This window comes from Zosterops lateralis (assembly GCF_965231275.1).
Source record: "Zosterops lateralis genome assembly, chromosome: 5".
NCBI classification, from domain to species: domain Eukaryota; kingdom Metazoa; phylum Chordata; class Aves; order Passeriformes; family Zosteropidae; genus Zosterops; species Zosterops lateralis.
The window spans coordinates 12088896-12110677 of record NC_139766.1 but is presented as its reverse complement, the minus strand read 5'-3'; the positions used below and the strand labels follow the sequence as shown (position 1 = coordinate 12110677).

The window sequence follows — 21782 nt, the reverse complement described above, 5'->3', positions numbered from 1 at the left end:
ACCTATTAATGAAAACATTGTCTATATATGACTTCCGACTTAACTTATAGTAGCTTTTTAAAATTAAAATAACTGTTTAAAAGGCTGTATGGTTAGGTGAAGTTATATTTGTTTTCATACTCTTTATGAGGCTATTTAAAGCTTTTCAGCAAGATAGTAATTAACTCCCTGAGCTGCAGGCCAAGTATAGAAAACATCAGTAGTAAGTATTCAGAAAAGACCTTCATGCAAATTAAAGAAATTAATAAACCAGAGTAAAATATATAGCGTGGTCTTTAACTAGTTAGATGTTTATATACAGCTGGGTGATTAACCTTGGAAGTGTAAATAGCAGGACAAATATCATAGCCTTTAAATGAACACTGGTGGTTGGATCTTTGGCATTCATAATTCATTCTCTTCCTTGCTCGACTGAAAGATGCAGTGTGTGCCTAAGAGTAAATTGTATATTAATTGAAATTAATCTTATATGGTTGCACTACAAGAGTGCCCTCTGGATTCTGGCTGATATGAAGAGCACTGAATACTTTATCAGGGTGGTCCCACTGGTGGCCTGGGGGATGATTCCACCTGGTGGCTGCCTGTGCCTTGGAGGAGCCTGTAACACGTGTTGGGTACACGGGTGGGGGCTGTGTCTGCTCACTGGGTGTTCAGAGCTGGGGGCACGTCTGTTCTAATGCACACACGTGTCACTTGGGGCACATCAGCATCCCACTTGGGAATGGGGTTCAAACACAGGCAAGTACCTGTTGGTAGCAGATAGTTTGAACTGCTCTAAAAGTTGAGTAAATAAAGGACATCAGGAGGGCAGGAAGGAAAATGATCAAATAGTCAAGAGCATATATCTTGTCTTTACATTGCTTGATTGCATCTTGTATTGTGTTTTTAAGTCCTCTATAGATTCTAGGTGATACTAAGGCCAGTAAATATAGTGAGACACAAGAAGTAGAAAGATTACAGAGTTTACCTGCCAGAAATCCTGAAGATAAGTGTTTTGGTGAACTCAAAATATGTGCATCTGTGTGATCACAGTTGTATTTGGTTTTGTTTGTTAACTCCATTTATGTTTTCCTAAATCTGAGGAAGTGTTATTGAAGTATGATGATGGTAATCAATGATGTGTGATCTGTTGCTTGTTTATATAATAAAAGATACTGCTTTTGATAAATAGTTTCCATGTGAAGATTCTCATAGGACTGAACAGAAAAGACTGTAGCCATCTCCTTCTTGAAGTTCCATCTAGGCAAGCATTTCTCCCCAGGATCTCTCAGGCCCAGTAGCAGCCCATCCAGGCAATCTCTGTGTGATAGACTCGAGGTAAACAAGGGAGAGCACAATGTGTGTCTCTGGCACTGCTCTGGTATGCTGATAAGATCTACAAGTTTAAACTGAAAGACTTAAATCATACCACTGTCTTCAGTGTAAAAGAAACGTAGCAGAAAGGTCTGACAGCTGATGTTAGCGGTACTGGAATGACACTGGTGGTTGGAGGGTAAAGTATGAGATGAGGCAAAGCCTCAGTGTTTCTGAGCTCTACACATGCTGCCTTCTGCACTACCACACATTCTCCTGCATTCTCCACACTTGGGTGATCCATCCTGTTCTGGGTTAGTTGCAGGGCAACACCTGCCTCTCTCTCAGCAGATCTGAAGGAATCAATAATTTCTTTGTCATCACCAGGCTACTGTTTGAGACGGAATCTGCTGAATGTTACAAGTGCAGGGTATGGTTGCACGGGTGCCTAGTGAACTTCTGTAAAAATATTGGAAGTAAATATCATACCTGTTGAAGTACCTGGATTGGCTTCCACACTTCATGTTCCTAAGAATAATCGCTGTCTGAAAGACTTGGATTTGAATTAGCTAAAATGTAGCTTCTGCATTCTAATTTTTAATGTTTTCTTGTTATTCTTAAGTGGATCTAATACTGAGTTGCTGCTGAAAGGGGCAATACCACTTCTCTTATGCCACATGTAGAAATTTCGTGGCAAGAGAGCGAGTTGATCACTGATTTGTATTTTTTGAAGACTGTGTTACCAGAAATGAAATCTTTCTATTTGGAACAAAAAATCGATACAATTCATTTCTGCAACCACAGAGTGGATGTGTTGGGTACAAGGACAAGAGGGTGGGAACATGCAGGGGAGGATGAGAAGCAATGGAATGTCTTGTCCTCTTTTGGTGGTGCAGTTCCTGTTACACTAACTCACCTTCAAGTCATCCACACAGGTTTCTCTGTCAAAATGCTGCTGCTGTTGTTCTCCTGAAAGTTAGTCACTACTGCTATAGAAATGTTTGCTTCTGGTTTTTGCAAACTGGTACTTGTGCTGGCAGCAGTAGTAATTATTTTAAGTTTTAATGTGACATTGTTTTAATTAATTTTTAATGTGAAAAATATTTACCTCAATTCTTTGTCATTGGATGCTGATTTGTATTTTTAAACTTCTAAACAGTTACCATACATCTAAGTTATGCTACATGTGTACATTTTTACTTTTTTAGTTAAGTTAAAAAAAAATAAAAAAGTAGTCATGTTTAAACAAAGTAAAATTTAGTTCCAACACCAGTATAGACAGTAAACTAAATTGGAAAAATGTTTTTCATGTCAGTTTAAGTTTGTTGTTTTTTAAGGATCAGATGGACTTATTAGTACTCTGTTGGCAGCTGGGTAACCCTTTGGACAAATTTTTAAATAATGTAATAGTTGCTGTCATTAATGGCAGCTGAGCATTTGATAATAGTGAGGCAGCATTTCACTTGCCTAGATTCAGGCAATTTACAGATATCTTCCCATTTCTTAAATCTGATCAATCAGTATTTTTAACACTTTTAAATCCTTCTTAAATAGCAACATATTTGGAGATATAATTCTTTGGTTTGAGGTGGTTGCAGGTTACAGACGTGCTGCACTTAAACTTCTCTGATGCAATTGCATAATCTGTGGTACCAGAGATTGTTTCGTCATATTGGGGTTTTTTTGTCAGAAATGCTCTGAGCTTCATTCTGTTTATTGAAATACAAGTGGTATCTATGTGCTGCATTATGAAGTGCTTGCTTTTTGGTTTTTTTTAATGCCGCTTTAATACTGAGTTGACCTCCTGAAATAGTTTTTTGAGCGATGCTATGAAATAAAAACATTTCCATCTTGAAGATAAAATTTGCTTCCCAAATTATCAAGACTCCCACTGACCCATGATCTGCAAAACTTGCCAGCTATTAGGCTTATTAATGAATTTTTTAAGGCATATTAGATATACTGAAGGACCACTTCATAAGTTTCCACTCTGCAGAGATCATTCTTTACAAGCCTGTTGTACGTAATGAGAACTTTTCCAAAAGAGTCTTGTTTATGAAGGCACATTCAAACCTTGCAATTCTCTGAAATGATAAAGTTTTGGGGTGTACACAGTGTTTGCAGGTTTTATTGTTAGGTCATGCTTTTCCCCTTTCTGTCTTGCCTTTTTTTCTTAGCTTAAAAGTTTTACATTTTCCAGCTTACATACATATTTATTTTTCAGAAGTGAAGAATACAGATGCCAAGAATTTGGGGTCTTTCATATGCAACCAACCCCCTAGTGCAAGTGTCTCTCTCACCTGCTAATTCTGCCGTCCATTAACAGTTGCTTCCCATAGCTCAGGTTTTTCTCCTGACAGGACTGATGTTTTGACATCTTCTAACAAAGTTCGTGTGTGTTAATAATGTGCAACCTTGTGAGTGGATCAGCTTGTTGCACTCCTCCAGCAACTGTTTTTGAAGTGTTGCTCTTGTATGATGGTAAACATAAATGTTTTATGAGAACAGCTGTACTGGTTCAGACAAAGGCTTTGACAAACCCTGTACTTGTCTGCAATATCATCTCTAAAGGAGCACTTACGGACAAAAAAAGAACAGGGAGAGTGATACCTTTCCTAAATACTCCCTCAGCCATACTCTATTTTCAGCCTAGGGGATTTCCTGACCCTGATATGGTTTGTCTAGTTGAAAATTCTCAAGACATCTCTCTTACTCAATTCCATTGAAGGCCATCTAGTTTGGTTTTGTTTTGTTGTTTTTTTTTTTTTAATCTTTGATATCTTTCACAAGGAATTCTACTAGATTGTAGAATCTATTAGATTGTAGAATTCCTTGTTTTGTATGTAGATCTTACTAACTCATTAATACTTTCTAGTAACAGAAACCAAATGTTGAACAGTCAGAATCTATCCATGAAGAGACATGGATTAGTAGCTCACAACTCAATGATTTATGCATGAATAGCATCAGGTGGTTATTGTCCCTATGCCTCATTTCAAGTTTGCCTGTGCTGAATTTTGATTACCTTTTTATGGCCCAGTCCAGTTTCATAATGTCCTTCTGTATTTTTTCATTTGCTCTCTAGTCACTATCCTTGATCACTTGCTGTCCTTTGGTAGCTTCTAAACTGTGTCACCCATCTCATCTTCCAGGCCACTTAGGAATTTATCAGGTAATGAAGGTCCCAGAACAGAATCCTTCAGAACTGTGCTGGTGACTTCCCCTGGTGTCATCTTGATTATATCTGTTCTTTTTCCTTGCTAACCTAACTAACTGAGGCTTACATGGTAGCTCTTGAATCCTTTGAGTAATTCCATTAAGCTTTTATACAGGATTAGCAGCTTCAGATTTTCATTTGGATAAGTGTTATGATAATAAGATTGCAGATTTGCAAGGAAAAAGAATCCTGCAGTAACACCCACACACTGGTTTCTGTTTCCTCTATGGGTTCTTTGACTTGAACTACCCTAGAACCATAAACCCAGCCTCGTTAGACATCAGTGCCCTATAAAACATAAACCCATTAGAAATAAGACTGTATCACTTTTGCACTTCTTGGTAATGCTTCTTTTAAAAAGATGGTTCTGTGTATATCTAAAGTTGATTCACAGAGCTGTTTTTATGCTTCTGACCACTTTTAGTGCTGTGATTCCAGCAAGGTGTTTGATCTCCGTTTCTCGTGGCAGGACAATATTTCTGTAGTGTTTCAGTGCCTTGGTCATGAATCAAGCTGCTGCTCTTGCTGTTAGTTGTGCAATAACATCAAACATCACCATAAAAAAAGCTGTCCCTGCTCTGAAGACTACACAGCCAAATTTCTTAGATTATCAAGGAATGTGGTTAAAAAATAACAACTTCTCTTACTTCTGAATTCCCATGTCTTTTAAATACAATGTGAAATTTATTAAGCACACAGATTCCATTGTTTGCTAGACTTTAAATAGGCTTTGGTTTTGGGCTTTGACAGTGCCTTTCCCAGTGTGTAGCTGCTTGGCTTGCCTGTTAAGGATTTGTTCAGCGTTTTCGTGGAAAGAAACAACAAAAAAAATATCAGAGTAAATAAGAACAATTTGGAATTCTGTTGCCATCATACAATGTGGTCATACTTTTGACTATCAGTTTTCTAAAGGGAACTAAAATTAACTGCACTGTGTATGTGATTTTAGTATGTTGTTGACCAAAATTTTTACTTTTTTTAATACTGAGTAGGATTTCCACATTTTTTTCCTTCCTGTAGTTGCCAGAGAGATAACATATTGGTTGCTTTTAATAAAACTTTCTGGGAAACAAAACATTAGTTTGAAAAACATTATGGTGATTAAAAAATGTGGACACTTCTATTAACATTTTTTTAAAACGTATATACATATAATCTTTTTTTTTTTTTCTCTGTTCATTGGATAAATGTCATACACTGTCAAAGCAGAGAAAAAAATGAAATGAGAGCTGTTAATTTAAACTGTGTAATGCACTGCTGTATTTCAAAGAATAATAAAGGAAACTTTGTTAAAACAGCAGTTTTGACTTAACCATTGTGTGAGAATGTGTTTGGCCTAATTGTTAACATGCAGCAGTAGGCAGCACAAAACACTGGAAACACAGATGTTTTCTCTTTTGGGAACTGAAGGAGGGAAAAGTAGCATCTATAGATTATCCAAGAGATTGGCTTCTCTGTAGTAATGTGTCAAAATGTGTAAAGAGTAAATTTGAGTTTTTAGAGACTCACTTGCAGATTATGCAAATAAACATCATATTGGTTATCAACTTCTTTCAATATGTAATCCAGTAACTTTTTTTTTTTTTTTTTCCTAGTGATGGTATATAGCCCAGTGTAGTGAATTTAAGCCTGCAGACATTTTGCTTCCTTTTCAAGTTTTACGATCTCCAAGAGATTGTCTGTGGACCTTTTGTTTACCTGTTAGGAGAATTGTAAGGGGTATAGTTTTTACTCTCTTATTCCAATATCTTCTACTGTTTTTAAAGTTGATATTTAAGAAAACTTGAAAGATTGTTAAATTATTGTATTGTTTTGGGGTTTTTTAATTTACAAAAAATGTTGTTTTAGGACCTTGCTGCATGGATACACCATTTTCACAGGCCTCTTGATGCTCATTAATAGACATTAGGTTACCTTAGATTAATTCACTAGGTTTTGTGGTTTAGCTTGCCATGAATTTTAGTTAATATTTCTGTTGATAAGCTGTACATTAGCACTTTCTTGGTGTGCTTGTTTGTGTTATTTTCATTACTGTAGTACCAGGACACTTAAAAAAAAAATGTTCTGTGTATTTGTTGTATGACAGTACCCATATTACAGTTATTTTACAGGGAAGACTAGATTACTTAGTCTTCAAATGAGGTTATTTACCATGGAAAAGCAACTATGTTGTAGAGGACAAATCTGGAGAGCTCCAGCATCACTTTCTGTATTATTGATCCTCCTTTCTGTTGCTTGCTATAGGTTATTTAAAATTGTTGCTTTGCCATATCTGGATCTCAAGAGACTAAGGCTTAGTTATTTTCTTCTGGTGTGTATTGTAGATCAGAAAAGTATTTAGTGTCTATCACACTGAATAGAATTTTGAGAAATACACGTATTCTGAGACAGCCTAAGTTGAAAAATTGGAGTGTTTATACGGTATTGTGTTCTCACTCCTTTAGAAGACGCTTCCTAAATTGGCTCTTGTGCCTCTAGTGGTTAAGCTGCTGACAGTTCATCTGGTGTGACCTTGTTAAGGTCATTGATTAGTATTGCAAAAACTGAAGGTTACTTAAAAGGAAAAAATATACTAAGAAGTGGAGTAAGAAGAAATTATTTTGAAATAGTTTCAACACACTTTTTTATTTTGTAAATAAAAAGTAGTTTTCACAAAGTATTGATACAGATGTTTAAATTTTCATTTGGTAATCTTTGTTACAAGGCATGTCCATCTGTCATATTTTATAGCTGGAAATGGAGAATTCTTTCAGACTTAGTTAAAACAACTAGCCTTCCACTAATTATTTAGGCTGTAATGTGCTCCCTCTGTTCATATTAGCCCTGGCCTTGTGAGGATGGAAAAATTATTTTTAGTGAGACAGTGTGAAATAGATTTAAGAGGGATAATAACTTACTTGTCAGAAAGTGTTATCTCTAAAATCAAGCTTCACATCTATCAGCAGAAATGTTTGCTCTTTGAGTGACTTATTAATTTGATGTGGAAAGTCTCTCTAGTACTGGGATGGAAAAATACTCTGTATGAAATTTTGTTAATTCTAAAACATAATGGAAATGTTTAAGACCACCTGTGCAACAAAGTGCTTGAGAGTCAATTGAGAACTCTTAAATAATATTCAATAAATTGGTTTAGATTTCCAGGTTTTATATAATGTAACTGAATGTTAAAAGAGGTAATAGAATATTATGTTCAAAAAAGCTGGAGTGCAAAACATTAAAAAAAATTGTCTGATGTCATAATTCCTCTTATAATCTGTCTCTCTTGCTATCTTTTCCCTCTCCTCCCCATCTAATGAAAGCAAGACACATTTAACTGGTCAGCTGAAGTCAATCAGATTTTGTCAGCCTAGGTCTCTCAAGAACTGAATTTCTCAAATAAATGTTAAGATAGAAAAGAGAGACCCCATTTTCATCTCACTCAGGGAAAAGCTAAATCATAACCTCAGTCCTTGCTAGGTTTAGCTAAGAAGCAGAGCAATGTGTCAAAGTTTTGATTGAAGTGACTCAGTATCCAGAAGCTTTGTTGTATAGAATCAGAATGGTTTGAGTTGAAAGGAATCTTTCTGGATCATCAACGCGAACTTCTCTGGGCAGGGACATCCTTCATTAGATAAGGTTGCTCAAAGCCCTTCCCATCCTGACTTTGGATACTTGGAATAGATCATGCACAACTTCTCTGGACATGTTGTTCAGTGTCTCACCCCTTCAATGTAAAAAATATCTTCCTAATGTCCAATCTAAATGTACCAGTTTATAGTTTAAAACCCTGTCACTACAGACCCTCATAAAAGTCTGTCCCCATTTTTGTTCCAAGCACCTTTTAAGTTCCCTCAGTACCTGGGGATGCATTTCATCAGGTTCCATGGACTCATGTACCTTCAGATTCCTTAGATGGTGACAAATCTGACCTTGTGCTGCAGTGGGCAGTTCTTCATTATCCCAGTCCCCACATTTGCCTCCAATGAGTGGGGCAGTGTGTCTGGAGCACTTGCTGGTGAAGCCCAGGATGAAGAAGTCATTAAAAAAGTACAGTGGTTCAGCCTTGTCTGTGTCCTGGGTCTCCTTTGGGAGAAGGGCCCTTTTATCATTGATGTACCTATAGAAGCTTTTTCTTGTATAGAAGCTTCATCAATCTTGATGGGCTTGGCCAGATTTAATGCTATCACAGCTTTAGCTTTCCTAACATGATTCCTGTCTGCTTGGACAATTTCTCTGTATTCCTTCCAAGCTACCTGTCCTTGCTTCCACCCTCTGTAGGCTTCATTTTTCTCCTTGTGTTTGTCCAGGAGTTCCTTGTTCAACCATGCAGATGGGTGGTGTTTTGCCTGCCTTCCTTTGGTAGGCATACATCACTCCTGAGCCTGGAGGAGGTGATCCTTGAATATTCACCAGTTTTCTTGGGCCCCTCTACCAAGCAGATCCCTGAGAAGGCCAAACTGTGCTCTCCTGAAGTCCAGCACAGTGAGCTTGCTGTGCACCCTTGCTGCCCTGAGGATCTTGAACTCCACCATTTCATGGTCACTGCAGCCTAGGCTGCCCTTGAGCTTCACATTCCCCAGCAGCCCCAACATTTTTTGTGAGAGGGAGACCCAGGATAGCACCTCTCCTTGTTGGCTTCTCTAACTTGGGGAAGGAGGGTTATCACCATCATCACATTCCAGGCACCTCCTGGTCCTGGATTTCTTACGCTCTGCTGTGTTGTCTCTCTAACAGATGTGGGGATGATTGAAATCCCCCATGAGGACCAGGGCTTGTGGATGTGAGGCTGCTTCTATCTGTCTGAAGACTTCGTAGCTCGGCCTGCCTGAGCGGGGAGCCTGTATAACATGACCTGTCCCTGCCCTCCCTTTTGTCCTGACCCATAACCCTTCACTTGGCTCCTTTTCATTCTGAGGTAGAGCTCCATGCACTCCAGGCAATCACTGACATAGAGGGTGACATCCCCTCCTTGTCTCCCATGCCTGTCCTTCCTAAACACTGTGTATCCTTCCATTCCAACACTCCAGTCATAGGAATCATCCCACCATGTCTTAGTGATGCCAGTAAGATGATAGCCATGCAGGCACATGCATGTCTTTAACTACATTTTTTTTTTTTACTGTCTTTGCTATGTGTAGCTCCATAGGAGCATTTAGCTGGGCTCCCAGTAGAACCCACTGACTGGCTGGAGTGGCAGAAGTTCCTTTATGGTGCTCCTCAGGTGCTCTCCTGCTGACCTTCCAGGCTCTGAGCATCTTTTGCTAGCTCTGGCATCAAACTGGTAGCAGTGAGATGGATTGAGGCTCCCATTTCCTTGAACTTTGAGGTAGTTCTGCATCATGTCTCGCAAAAGATCAATTAAGAGTGTCAGCTTCCCTGTATCTATGAAATACAGGATTTGGGGGGCTGACAAGGACTGTGGCATTGACCTGGGGAGAGCATTCATCACATGCTGTGCTGTGGCAAGCCAACAGGACTAAACAGATTTTCTGGAATGTTGTTCTTCAACAGTTAAGATAGTAGGGACTTAATAAGAGAAGAGTTTGAACCTGTGGCTCTTGGATTTGGACTACCTTGGGTCACAATACTAGACTTTCCTTATACTTTCTATTCTCTAATTATGTGATGAAGCAGTAACCTCCAGTGCCTTGCAGCATGTTTCTACCTGCTGTTATTTGTGCTTTCTTAAAAGATTCTGATTAATTGAAACATGTTGCTGAGCAAGATTGAGTAATGTTGTGTTATCCCCTTTCTCAAAATTAACACTGCAACCAGAGCAGTAAGGTCACTTTAGGAGAGGGAAGGGGTTTCATGAACTCAGTAGCAACTGATCATAATGGGTTTCTTTTTGGTAATGTTACAATTGACTCAGAAAAATCTGGAATATACAGTTGTACCTGAGTGGTGGCGTAAATAAGGCTCCTAGAAACGATCATCTTTTGTTGTGTTGACATGTATCAACTTTCAGTTTTGTTTGGCCACAAAACACATGCTGCCCACATGAAATGCTGCCCCCAATATCTAGTTCAGATAGTTGTATTAGGTGATGTCTGTTGTGTGCTCGTTATCTTGCACTGGGGTTGAAACGAAACAGTAGATTTTGCTTAGTCACTTGAGTCTATTTTGTTTCCTTTCAGTGAAGGGATATTTCCTGCTTGGATTTGAGCTTTGTTTTCTCATGCTAAGAAGCTGGAGAGGAGAAAGAAGGCGTGTGGTTGATAAGTAGACCAATCCAAAAATGCCTTTTTTGGGCTGACATTTTCTGCATTTGAGAGCAGAATGCTGACATGTGTGGTGCTTGCACCTTCTGCCCCTTGCTTATCAAGATTGATTTGTGATTGTGAGTCGTATAAGTCTTAGGATAGTTTGGCTATTTTAGGACATGGTTTAGAGTTTAAGCTCTCAGGTAGGACAGGTGTATGCTTTGTGTAAAGAGGGTTAAATGTTAATTTTTGGCACAGCTAAATTACGTTGTGCTCAGATTTTTTGAAGTTATTCCAGGGATTTACGTTTTCATAAGGACACATTTTGAATGATAAAATGCTTTACTGTCCTGGAACAAGGCAAATAATCGAAACTAAGAAAAAACAAACCAAAACCCACCACCACCAAAAAACCTGAACCTGAAGGTAGTAGGAACTATTTAGTAGTAGGATTTATGAAACTCCTGATCTGATGAATTTCATTAATTCAGTGTTTTATAAACAAAACACTTCTATTCCAGAAATGGGTATCTCTGCAAAGCAGTAGGATTATATTGTCTTCTAGTGATGCAAAATATGCAGTCTTTATTCAAACTAACAGATTTTTTTTTTAATGGAAGTGGGGTTTTTTCAGCTGATAGTGAAAGTAATAAAATCTCAACTTTGCCATAAAGCTAGGTCAGATATATATTTCAATCGACAGATGAATTGTGAAGTCTTTGATGAAAGAGTCTCTCTTCCTACAGTAAAAAGTACCTTTTCTAAAAGTCACCTTTAAACTTGTAATAATTCCTGTCACTCTTCAAAATGACACTGAATAGATGTACAATATGTTTGGAGTAAGCAGTATGTAAATGACTGCTTTCTACTTTGGGTGCTTTTTTTTCACTGTTTAATATTATTCATGTATGGATACATATTGTCACAACTTATCATTTTTTCCTCTTTATAGGTCCTGCTGGGGACTTGCATCTGGCCTCAATGTGAAATTAAGGTAGAAAAACACATCTACATATGTGTTTGCTATTAGGATTTAGTTTATTCACTGGTCATGCCTGAAGAGTGATGTTCGTCTCTAGTCGGCTAACAGCCAGGAAATATAAATGATTGTCCTAGAAGTCAAGCCTCTCTCCTATTTACTGGAGTGAAAATCACCTCCAGATATCGACGGAAAATCAACTACAGAAAATGCTTCACGTTATAAGGATGCCAACCACCTAGATTCATGCGCCCTATCTGTACAGTTGTTGTGGATGGTTTGCCATCTGAAAGCTCCTCAAGCTCTTATCCAGGCCCTGTAGCTGTTTCTGAAATGTCTCTGCTACATGCTTTGGGTCCAGTGCAGACCTGGCTGGGACAAGAGCTAGAGAAGTGTGGCATTGATGCCATGATTTATACTCGGTATGTCCTCAGTCTTCTGCTGCATGATAGCTATGACTACGACCTGCAGGAACAGGTATTTACATATTTTAGATGTTGTCCAGTGAAAGTGAGTTTTTGTACCAGTTATGTTTTGTGTATTATACCTGGGTATGCCTCAGCTGGGGGATGGTTGTCTTTAAGTGTGTGGGTGGAAGGAGGGTATAAACCACACAGGAGTCAGATTTGATGGGTGAACTGAGATTACAGTAGTTAGGTTGCTGTATGGGCAACTACATTAAACAACCTTTTCACATGGCTAAAATTGATATCAGAATTGTTAACATTGGAATATCTGTGTCCTAAATGGAGACCATCACTCCTTGTGATTATAAGCTTCATTTAGTAGTAGTACACAAATGTAATTCTTGTAAACTTGTCCAATTGCCCAGCTCCACAGTAGTTTGTAGACCTCCCCTCCCCCACCCCCTCCATCACTTCTCATGGATTTCATATTGTGCTATTGTCAGTAAAGAATAAACACCCCCCAAAATTATTTTAGTGTTCAAGTATTTGAAATACATTATTTTACATACATTATTCATCTCTTCTAAAATAATATTAATGCTGATAAAAAGCATGCAAGAGAGTTGTGACCCTAAAACATATTGTTCAGTCTTGATAGCTTTTTTTTTTTTTTTTTTTTTTTTTTTTTTTCTCTGCATCATGAATCTATATGGAAATACTTTTAATAGTGGAGTTTTACGAATTCAGGACTCCGGGAAATCACAGTGCTTTCAGAAAAGGCTGATGATGCTGTTAAACATAGACGTCTTTGGAGGTGGCTGTGGTGACAGTGGGAAGGAAGGAAAGCAAATAATCTGTTATTTGATAGGTTAATTATTAGTCCTTTTTCATTACTTTTGTTTTGGTTATACTTCAAACATTGCTATCTAACTGCTTCAGAACTTCCATTGTCACCTACTTTATCTTTTTAAAAATCCAGCAAGAGTAGAGCAGGCCACTATGAGATAGATGTAAGTGTAACTGAGGCACAAAAAATTCATGTCAGATGCTGCCAGTTTTTGAGCTCTTAGCAGCCATTACTGTGCATAAAAGCCTTCATGCTTCCCTTGTGCAAACCAGAAAACTTGTATCTGTGTAAGTTTTTTTGTTCAAAAGTGTATCTGGCAGCAGTAGGTGACATCAGCAACAACCCCATGATTAATAATAATAATAATTTAAAAAACCTTGTGTAAGCACTTTCTGGAATGTACCTTAACGTGTAGGTCTTGGTCAGACATGAATAGCTGTATATTAGAGGGGAGCAGAAAAAGGTTCCAAAACCTGTGTGAAAGGAGCGTGTGGGATGAGGACATTAAAAACAAAACCAATTGAAACCACATGAGAACTTGAGGAGCTTTAGAGATAGGCCAGTGGCCTTGGGGGAAATGAAGACATGTTTCTTTTCAGACCACAGTCATAACTTTGAAGTTGCTACTGTGATATTTCAAATTACTGAAGTGCCAAAATTAGTTTTCTTTTTATCAGGCTTTGCAAGAAGCAGGGTAACTATATTATGAAAATCTCATTCAGTTTATTTCTCATTTTGATACCTTAACTGGATCCTTTGTGAGTTTGATAACAGAGCTTTAAGGAATGTGTCTGTTCTTTTTCCAAGTTGATTATCTGAACCTAATGAGCCAAAGGAGAAGAATACCACATGCTGAGAGAGTAGCCAAAACCTGTGTTGCTGAGCGGGTGCTGTGCTACCGATGTACAGGATGTGTTCTGAACAGCATTGGGCTTTGAAGCTGCAAGATTCTTTTTCCTACCTCCTCCAACTTGGTCCTGTTTATAATATACTTTTACTGCAGTTCACCCTACTTCAAATAACCGTTTCCTAAGTTTTGGGACCTAATATCAATTTCATTTTGAGATTGTATTCTGTAGTAATTACAGGTGATTAGATGCACCTGTTACAAAACACACTGCTCCCTAATTCCTTCTTCAAATAGCTTAGTCTGTAAAGCCTGCAAGTACAAATTTCTTTCATAGAAAGTTAAGGAAATCTTTAAACGCATCTGTTTTGTTATTTATTATTAATTTAAAATTTATTTTTAGTTTAGTTATTTCTTACTGGTTCTTCTTATTGCCTGACATTTTAAATTAGTTTCAGTTTAGTGAAGTTACTCAGAACAAGAAAATCTTTACTCTAAAACATGTATTTACATACAAGCAATTCCAGTCCAGTTTTGGTGATGGGTACAATGTTAAGACAAAGGGGAAAAACATATACTAGTGTTGTTTACAAATAGGAGTCAAAGAAGTGAACAGGAATTAAATACCTACATGAGAAGTAATTTAGGAGTAAAATACATAGAGTTACATAGTGTCTTTAACCCAGATTAATTCCCATTGAAGATTTGGCCCTTTGCATCTCAGGAATTTTTTCTCCCAGTTCCTTTAATTCCTTTCTTAATAAGATAAGAGAATTTCCACAGAAAGAACTATTCTCAGTAGTGGGCTTATTGCAATGATTTCTCTCCAACTTAGAGGACAGCTACAAAAAGGACTGAAGGACTCTATTCACACGGAGAAGACTGGGACAGTGGGTACATGTTGCACTGGGAGCAGTTTCATCTTGTTATGAGAATTTTTTTCTTTTTCTTTTTTCTTGTAGTGAGAACAGTCATTCACTGGAACAACCTCCTCAGGAATGTGATAGAATCCCTGTTGCTGGAGGTTTTTGAGATGCAGTAGGGTGCTAGATAGTCTTGTCTAGTCTCCTCTTCCCTTGGAAGCGTAGACCACGTCCCTTCCAGCCTGAGCTCTATCGTGATTCTGTGATTATTTGCTTTTAGAACTATTGTTTCTGGTGATAGTGAGTAGCCATCCCTTTTTCCTCAAAATACAGCAGTGACTTCTGTTTAGAGCAGGTTACAAGGAATGTGTGGTCTTACAGTGGGGTTATGCATAGGAACAATCCATTGCCGTTTGCTTTTTTGGGGGGTGGGAGTGAGGAAGACTAATTTAGGAAGTCCTAATCTTATGGATAGTGTCATCTTCATTAGAAATGTTACAGACTGAAGCTAAGATGATCATTAAAATCTTTCCACCTCAGAATGTTGATGGTATCATTAGCATTGTTTTAGTTGCTTCAGGGAGCCTCCTTCAGTGCTTTCTTTTTAGTGTTCTGGTGTCATCAAGTGTAGCAGGGAAATGGAACTCTGAAGTCTGCACTGAGGTTCTGTCAGGTAAGTACAAAAAGATTTAGTGTCAAAAATAAGTAAAAAAACCCCATTCCCAACCTTACTGGGCATACATAGCTATTTAAGATATCACTGTTGTCACATTATCAGTTATTTCTGCTTACAGTTAAAATAAGAATTTTGAAAGAATATGAGAGTCTTGATTAGATTTTCAGGCTTATTTTTGAGAAGAAGCAGTATGTTCCCTTCTGCTCTGTTAGTAATATTTAATATATGGGTTTTGATCTTGATTCTGATGCAGTCTTCTGTGGGTTTCTCCAGTGTTCCTCTGATTTGTGTGGCAGATTTGTGTGGCTTTCTCCAATGTTATCTGTTTTTGTACAGTGAGCTAGTTGGATGTCTGGATAGAAGATAAGACTGAGGATGTGTGTGTGTGGTGGGGGGTGTGTGCTGGTTTTCATTCCCCCTTTTTTAATGTATGTGAGGGTGGGGTTTTTGTGTTTTGTTTGGGTTTGTTACTTCTATGCCTTGCCCAATTAGAATGGTCTGTGTTGGGTATCATTATATGGATTCAGGCTCAGTATCACAAAATGTTAGATTGGTAAGTCATGAGTTTCCAGAGAATTCGTAGCAGATTTTTGCAAGCACAGAAAACAGGTGAAAGTAAAACCCTAACACACTGCAACCAAAATTTACTGGAATGTTTGCAGTTCCTATTTTGGCTTATTGGCTTAAACTGAAATAGCTATTAAAATATTGGGAAAATTTATAAGCCAGTATGTTTTGCCCAGCTGTATTTCAAAGGAAGAGAGAACTTCCAAGAAAGGAATCTTGTTTATGATGAATTGTGCTGTGGTACCAGGCAGGGTCTTCAGGACTGCTGTGGTTATACATGTGTTATACATACCTATCACAAATTGCTGATAATTCTCTAAATATACACATTTTAAATGCATGGTTGGTTGGTTTTTAAATATCCAAGTACTGAAGGTAACTTAGTTATTGTTGGCAGCTAGAGCACAATTCTTATCCAAGCATACTTGCTACTTTTGGAAGTGAGTCTAAGAGCTCAAGATGTAAAAGTTCATAGGAAGTCCTTCATTCTTACTGTATACTCTTTTTTCTTTTTTTAATTTCCCTCTCCCCTCAAGTTTTTTTGGCAGCAATGATATTGCTGGTGGGAAGGTTTAAGTGGGTGGAAGTAGGAAACTCTTAGGGATTTTTTTTTTCCCCAGTATTGAGTGATGGAATAGAAAATACAAAGATGGTATGAATTGGGTTTGCTCGTTTTCCTTGATTCCTGTGATACAGTTCATAGAAATAGTTTTAGGGGTTTTGTGGCTAGTTGAGGTTTGTCATATCAGAAGGCAAGTAAGGATTTCAGTGGTATATGTGCCCCTTTTTTTTCTATGCAGTCTTTCTAGAGAACAATTCTCAAATTGGGTTACACATATATTAGATGTCTACATGGCCTAAAAGATTACTAAAGAAGTTTCTTGAACCATGCTGTATAAGATATTCATTATTTAGTTGTGTTAGGGGGCTTATTTGGTTCAATTTGGTTTGGGTTTTTTTTAAGATTTGAGACCTGTCAATGGTCTCTTCAAAATGCTTGGAAATCACTGGTATCTTGTGCTGAGATAAATGGCATTTTAGTCACTTTCGGTCCACTAAGGAAACCTCATAAAATTTGGGTGGATTTACAGACCATTTAATATAAGTAAAGGGCAGAATGTTTCTACCAAGTATACATGCTTTTGTAATTTGCATTTTATTACTGAATTTACTTACTTTGGAATAAATTAAGCAGAAAATAATGAAATTGCTGTCAAGTTTTTAACTTGTGGGTACCCACAGAATTGCTGTTGATGGAGATCTGAACATTGTGAGCCTGCCTTTTGACTTCACACTAGACTGATTTTTAATCAGAATACCTTGTTCTTAGTTTCCTAGTGGCAAACTAACTTGGTACTTTTAAGATTTGATTGTTGTTTAAATTCTAATTAAAAATATATTTATAGATGCACGTGTTCTCAAACCAATTTGTGATACAGTAAATACTGCATTAAGATAGTATAATCTGTGTGAAGCAGAAGGCATTGCCTTAAAATATACTTTGTATGAAACACTATTTCATTGATCTTCCTTTATACAGTATTAAAATCAGTGTTCTATGTTGTATCTTTCACATTCTATTTGTAAGCCTAGCTGATTTTGAATGTAACAGATTTATGGTTTAGAGCTGTAGGCTTGTTCCTCTAGACTGTTCTCCCTTTTGAAGGGATAGAGCCTTTGTTTAAAAAACCCCAAAACCTAACCCCAACAGCTAGACACTCTGCGAGATAAAGGCTTTGTTTGTAAGCCTTTGGTCCTGCAGTAGGAAGATTGAAATGCATTTGTTATGCATACTTTCCGTAAAGTGTCTTCTGTTGCTTTTGATCTGCTTCTTTCAACTCATTTTTGGAAGTTAACAGTTTTTTTCTGAACCTCAAAAGTAAAAATCCTTTTTATTTTTTTAAAAAGATTTTATTTTTCAAACTCTCAGAATTAATTGGCTATTGCACTGCAAACTATGTACTTCCCTGACCAGGTTGAGATTTTTGCTTTTGGTTTTTCAATTTTTAACAGGGAGGCTTTTTTTGCTGGAAGACTAATTATTTGTAGATTGATTTGAAGTAGTTCCATTCAGGTAACTTTTATATGGAGGCTTAAAAAGTCTTCAGAATGGTAGTTACACTTCTCCTGACTCTGATCATAGTTTTTATTCTTGCTTTTTCATGATTTTCACTTACATATTTAAAGTCAAAAATGTATTTGTATTAAGAGAAGAGAGCAGCGGAAGAGACACCTCAGCCCACATGTGATATATTTTAGGGCTTTACCTTGTGGTTTTAAGTCCATAAATGATTTTGGCCTATCCCTCTGCCCTGGGATGGGGATATCATTGCCAGCTTTAGTCTATGTTTGGCTTGCATGTGCTAATGACAAGTCATTTGGTGACCGAACTTGGGATGCACTTCCTACGTTCCCAGATCCAGTGGCATGTGGGCTGTTTGTTCTCCTGCCATCCCATATTAACCCAGTAGAGGGACCTGATGTCTGGATTTATATTCTAGTAGTAGATACTAGTTTTTTGTATACATATTTTTGGGGGGAAGAGGATGTGGGGTTTTGTATGTGTCTTGTGTTTTTGTATGTCTCATCCATAACCTGAAGAGAGGAGGAGAAATGAGGATTTGGTCCTCTGCACTCCACTAAGCTTGTGTTAAATGTTAATCTGGCTGGTATGTCTGTTTGACAGAAATAACAGTGCTGCTTCTAGTATAATTACATCTATTCTTTTATCATCCCTAAGAAATACGTTTGGGTCACTCAAACACGTTTTTTCATAATGCATTATGAGGACATCCTACAATATGAGGACAGGGTTCAGCTACAGTAAGACAACACTGTGTGACTGCTATACACAAGTGTCAGTAAATTTCAACGTTTACCAGCAACATGTAGAAATAAATTCTTGAATGCAAGCATTTTCCATTTAGTTTGTATTTGTTACTGCTTATTAATTTGTATAACAGTCCTGTAGGAACAATTTTTAAAATTTTCTGGCCATAGTGTTTTAGTTGGTACCCCAAATAAGTACGTAAATTTCAAGTTGTGGGAATTAATGTATGAGGAAGAGAATAAGTAGGAGGAGGAACTGTGAGACCCAGACTTTTAGCTATACTTTTTTACATGACTAATTTGAAATCCTTAGATTACTCAAATGTGTATGTTTACAGCAATGGGAATAACCCCCTTCTTCTTCCCATACATAAATATGTAAACGGAAGAAAGGACCAATTAATCATATTTAGAAAATTATACCATATCTTGAAGCTAATATGCCCATAAAGCTTATTCATACAAAGGTTAAACCACTTTCAGAAAGCTCAGATAACTAAGTTTAAAAGTTCATAGAGGAAAACTTAACTGTGGTCCTGCCCTCCATTCCTTTCTAGGAGGGGGGACTATAGCTGAGGGCTATATAATTAAAATTTTGGGAAGTATTTTTTTTGTGTGTACAATGTTAGTTTTTTGAGAAAAATTAGGTGGATATGGATTCCTCTTCAATTAAGTAATGAAAGATGGCTGAAATGTTTTTACTGTAAAAGCATGTTGCTCAGGAAACTTATTTATTGATTTTTAGTTGACATTTAACTTGTTAATTGTGCAGTAACTGAGCTGTTCTGTATTTCTCTGTCCAGTGACTGTTAGATATGGGGCAGGTTTGGAGTATCATGGACTATGAGTTCGTATTCTGTATTCCATTTTAGGGGTGGGAATTGTGGTGGCAGGGATTAGAGCTCAGCAGTCGGCTCACAGGGGTTTTGTATTTGTGCAAACTGTATGAGTTCTAGGGCAGTCAGCTTCAGCTCGTGTGTTAGTGCAGAGGAAAAGCATTCATTCTCAAGGACTGGGCTTATCTGAGGAACTTTATTTCCACACTCTCCGCTGCATTTGTATTGGTGTGAGTGATCATGTTGAGCTGCTCGTTCCTTTTTTATTTGGTTGTGACTATAAATGTATTCTCACAAAGCCTTACATAATACAAAGCAGAGATGGAAGCTCCAGTGCCCAGTTGGTGGGTCCTCCTAACAGCCAGGATTTCTTTGCAGCCATCACTGTGCTGATACAATTGTACTGTTTGCATTTCTGTGGATAGCTGAGATACTTCCTTCGTGTTCTTCGGGTATAGACCATTGCATGACAGTACACCTGTCACATTTCTCCAAGCATGGATGTGTGCTGCCTGAAATTCTCTGAAATCAGATTGCAGTGATCTGTGGTACTTGCCACTCAACTTTATCTCTAAATCCAAGAAAGCAACCATAAATGCTATGAAATAACTTCTCCAGTAATGACATGCCCCTTTCAGACACCTTGACTCTGTAGTGACAGTTCCTGTTGAGTTCCTGGCTTTCTTTTCTGTAGTTTAAGTCAGACATGTAAGTAAAATGATGTCTTTATAGCTCTAGCTATAGCCTCGCTAAATTTTCTTCTTTTCTGCTTTTACTTTAATGGGAAAAGTCTAAAAGCAGTCTGCTCAACAAACATAAGATTTTAACAGATGCGGCATTTGCATGTTCTCTCATCCTTTGGAGTGGGTGTGACAAATTTCTTCTCCTTAGTTTTAGCCTAGAAGTAACTTCTAATTAGTGAACATTACATAGACTGCCCTTTCAAAGTGCTAGGATTATAAAAAAAAGTTTATAATAGACAAAAACTCAGATTACAGGATTTTATACTTGGATTGATTAATTTTGATAAGTAGAATTTCCCTGCCTGCCATCAGTCCCAAATACCCTGAGGTCATAGCAGTGCATGTTGTGATCTGCTACATTATCAGCTGTTCCCTTACAGTCAGGTTCCACAGGGATATAATGTTCTGGTTTTGACATCTGCAAAAGCAGTGGCTGTAGTGGCTAGATGGTTCCCTGGTTTTTCACAAGCCTAAGATGAATTCTTTTCCTGATAAACACCTGGCTTTGGACTTACTATCTAACGTTAAAGAACATTTCCCTGTCCTCTCTATTCTGTGTTTACCAATGTTTTTTTTTTTGCCATAGAGAAAACTTACGCTGCTTTCTGAAATGTACTCTTCATCTGCATTTCCTTTGGGGCATATTAGCTGAGTTTGAGCCGATGTTCTTGTGTTTTTCTTCTGAACAGTCTCACCTATGTATTATCTCTTTATCTTTGTCTCAGTCTGAGACAGCTTGTAAGGAATGCCTAAGCTGATCAGGCCCATCAGACCTTTCTCATTATTTATAATAAATTTAATTATGAAAAGGTATCCATCACTGTGGCCTTAAGCAATCTATGAGAATTTTTCCTGAATTTCTGTTTAGTGGAAGCATTTTTTCAGATCACTGAAGGTCTTTATACGTTGCTGAATAATAAGTAAAGGTTAAGTACACTTGGATCTGTTGCAATTTTCCCCAAATTCTCAATTGTGAAATCCTCCAAGAGGCAGTGATACTCAGTTTTGGATATAATTTGTAATGGAATCGTTGAATGGTTTGGTTTGGAAGGGATCTTTAAGACCACCTAGTTCCCAGTCCCCTGCCATGGGCAGGGATTGCTCAGAGCCCCATGACCTTGGCCCCAGCTTGGGCTTGAATCCCTCTGGGAAGGGGCAGCCACAATTTCTCTGGGTAACCTTTTGTGTGTCTTATAACCCTCAGAGTAAAGAATTTCTTTCTAATATCTGATCTAAACCTTTCCTCTTTCAGTTTAAAGACATCCTCCCTTGTGCTGTTACTCCATGCTCTTGTCAGAAGTCCCTCCTGAGCTCTCCTGTGAGGCCTTTCCTGTACTGGAGGGTGCTGTAAGGTCTCCCTGGAGCCTTCTCCTCTCTAGGCTGAACAACCTAGAGAACTCTGTCAGCCTGTGTTCATAGCAGAAGTGTTCCAGCCCTCTTGTGGCCCTTCTGTGGGCTCACTTCTACAGGTCCATATCCCTCTCGTGTTGGGAACA

The 21782-nt window shown here is 37.8% G+C and overlaps 1 protein-coding gene across 3 annotated transcripts in view; it reads left to right on the top strand.

The window, feature by feature from the left end:
• The window catches only part of KIAA0232, a 65290-nt gene that overhangs the window by 6320 nt on the left and 37188 nt on the right, over positions 1 to 21782 (top strand). For 2 of the 3 annotated variants that reach the window (XM_083860832.1, XM_083860831.1), the window contains exon 2: positions 11645 to 12148. In XM_083860832.1, coding sequence (XP_083716958.1) covers positions 11918 to 12148 — 231 coding nt within the window. In that variant the 5' untranslated portion in view covers positions 11645 to 11917. Of the gene's footprint in view, positions 1 to 11644; positions 12149 to 14923; positions 15309 to 21782 lie in introns of those variants that run through there. The other variant, XM_083860833.1, reaches the window with a different exon arrangement.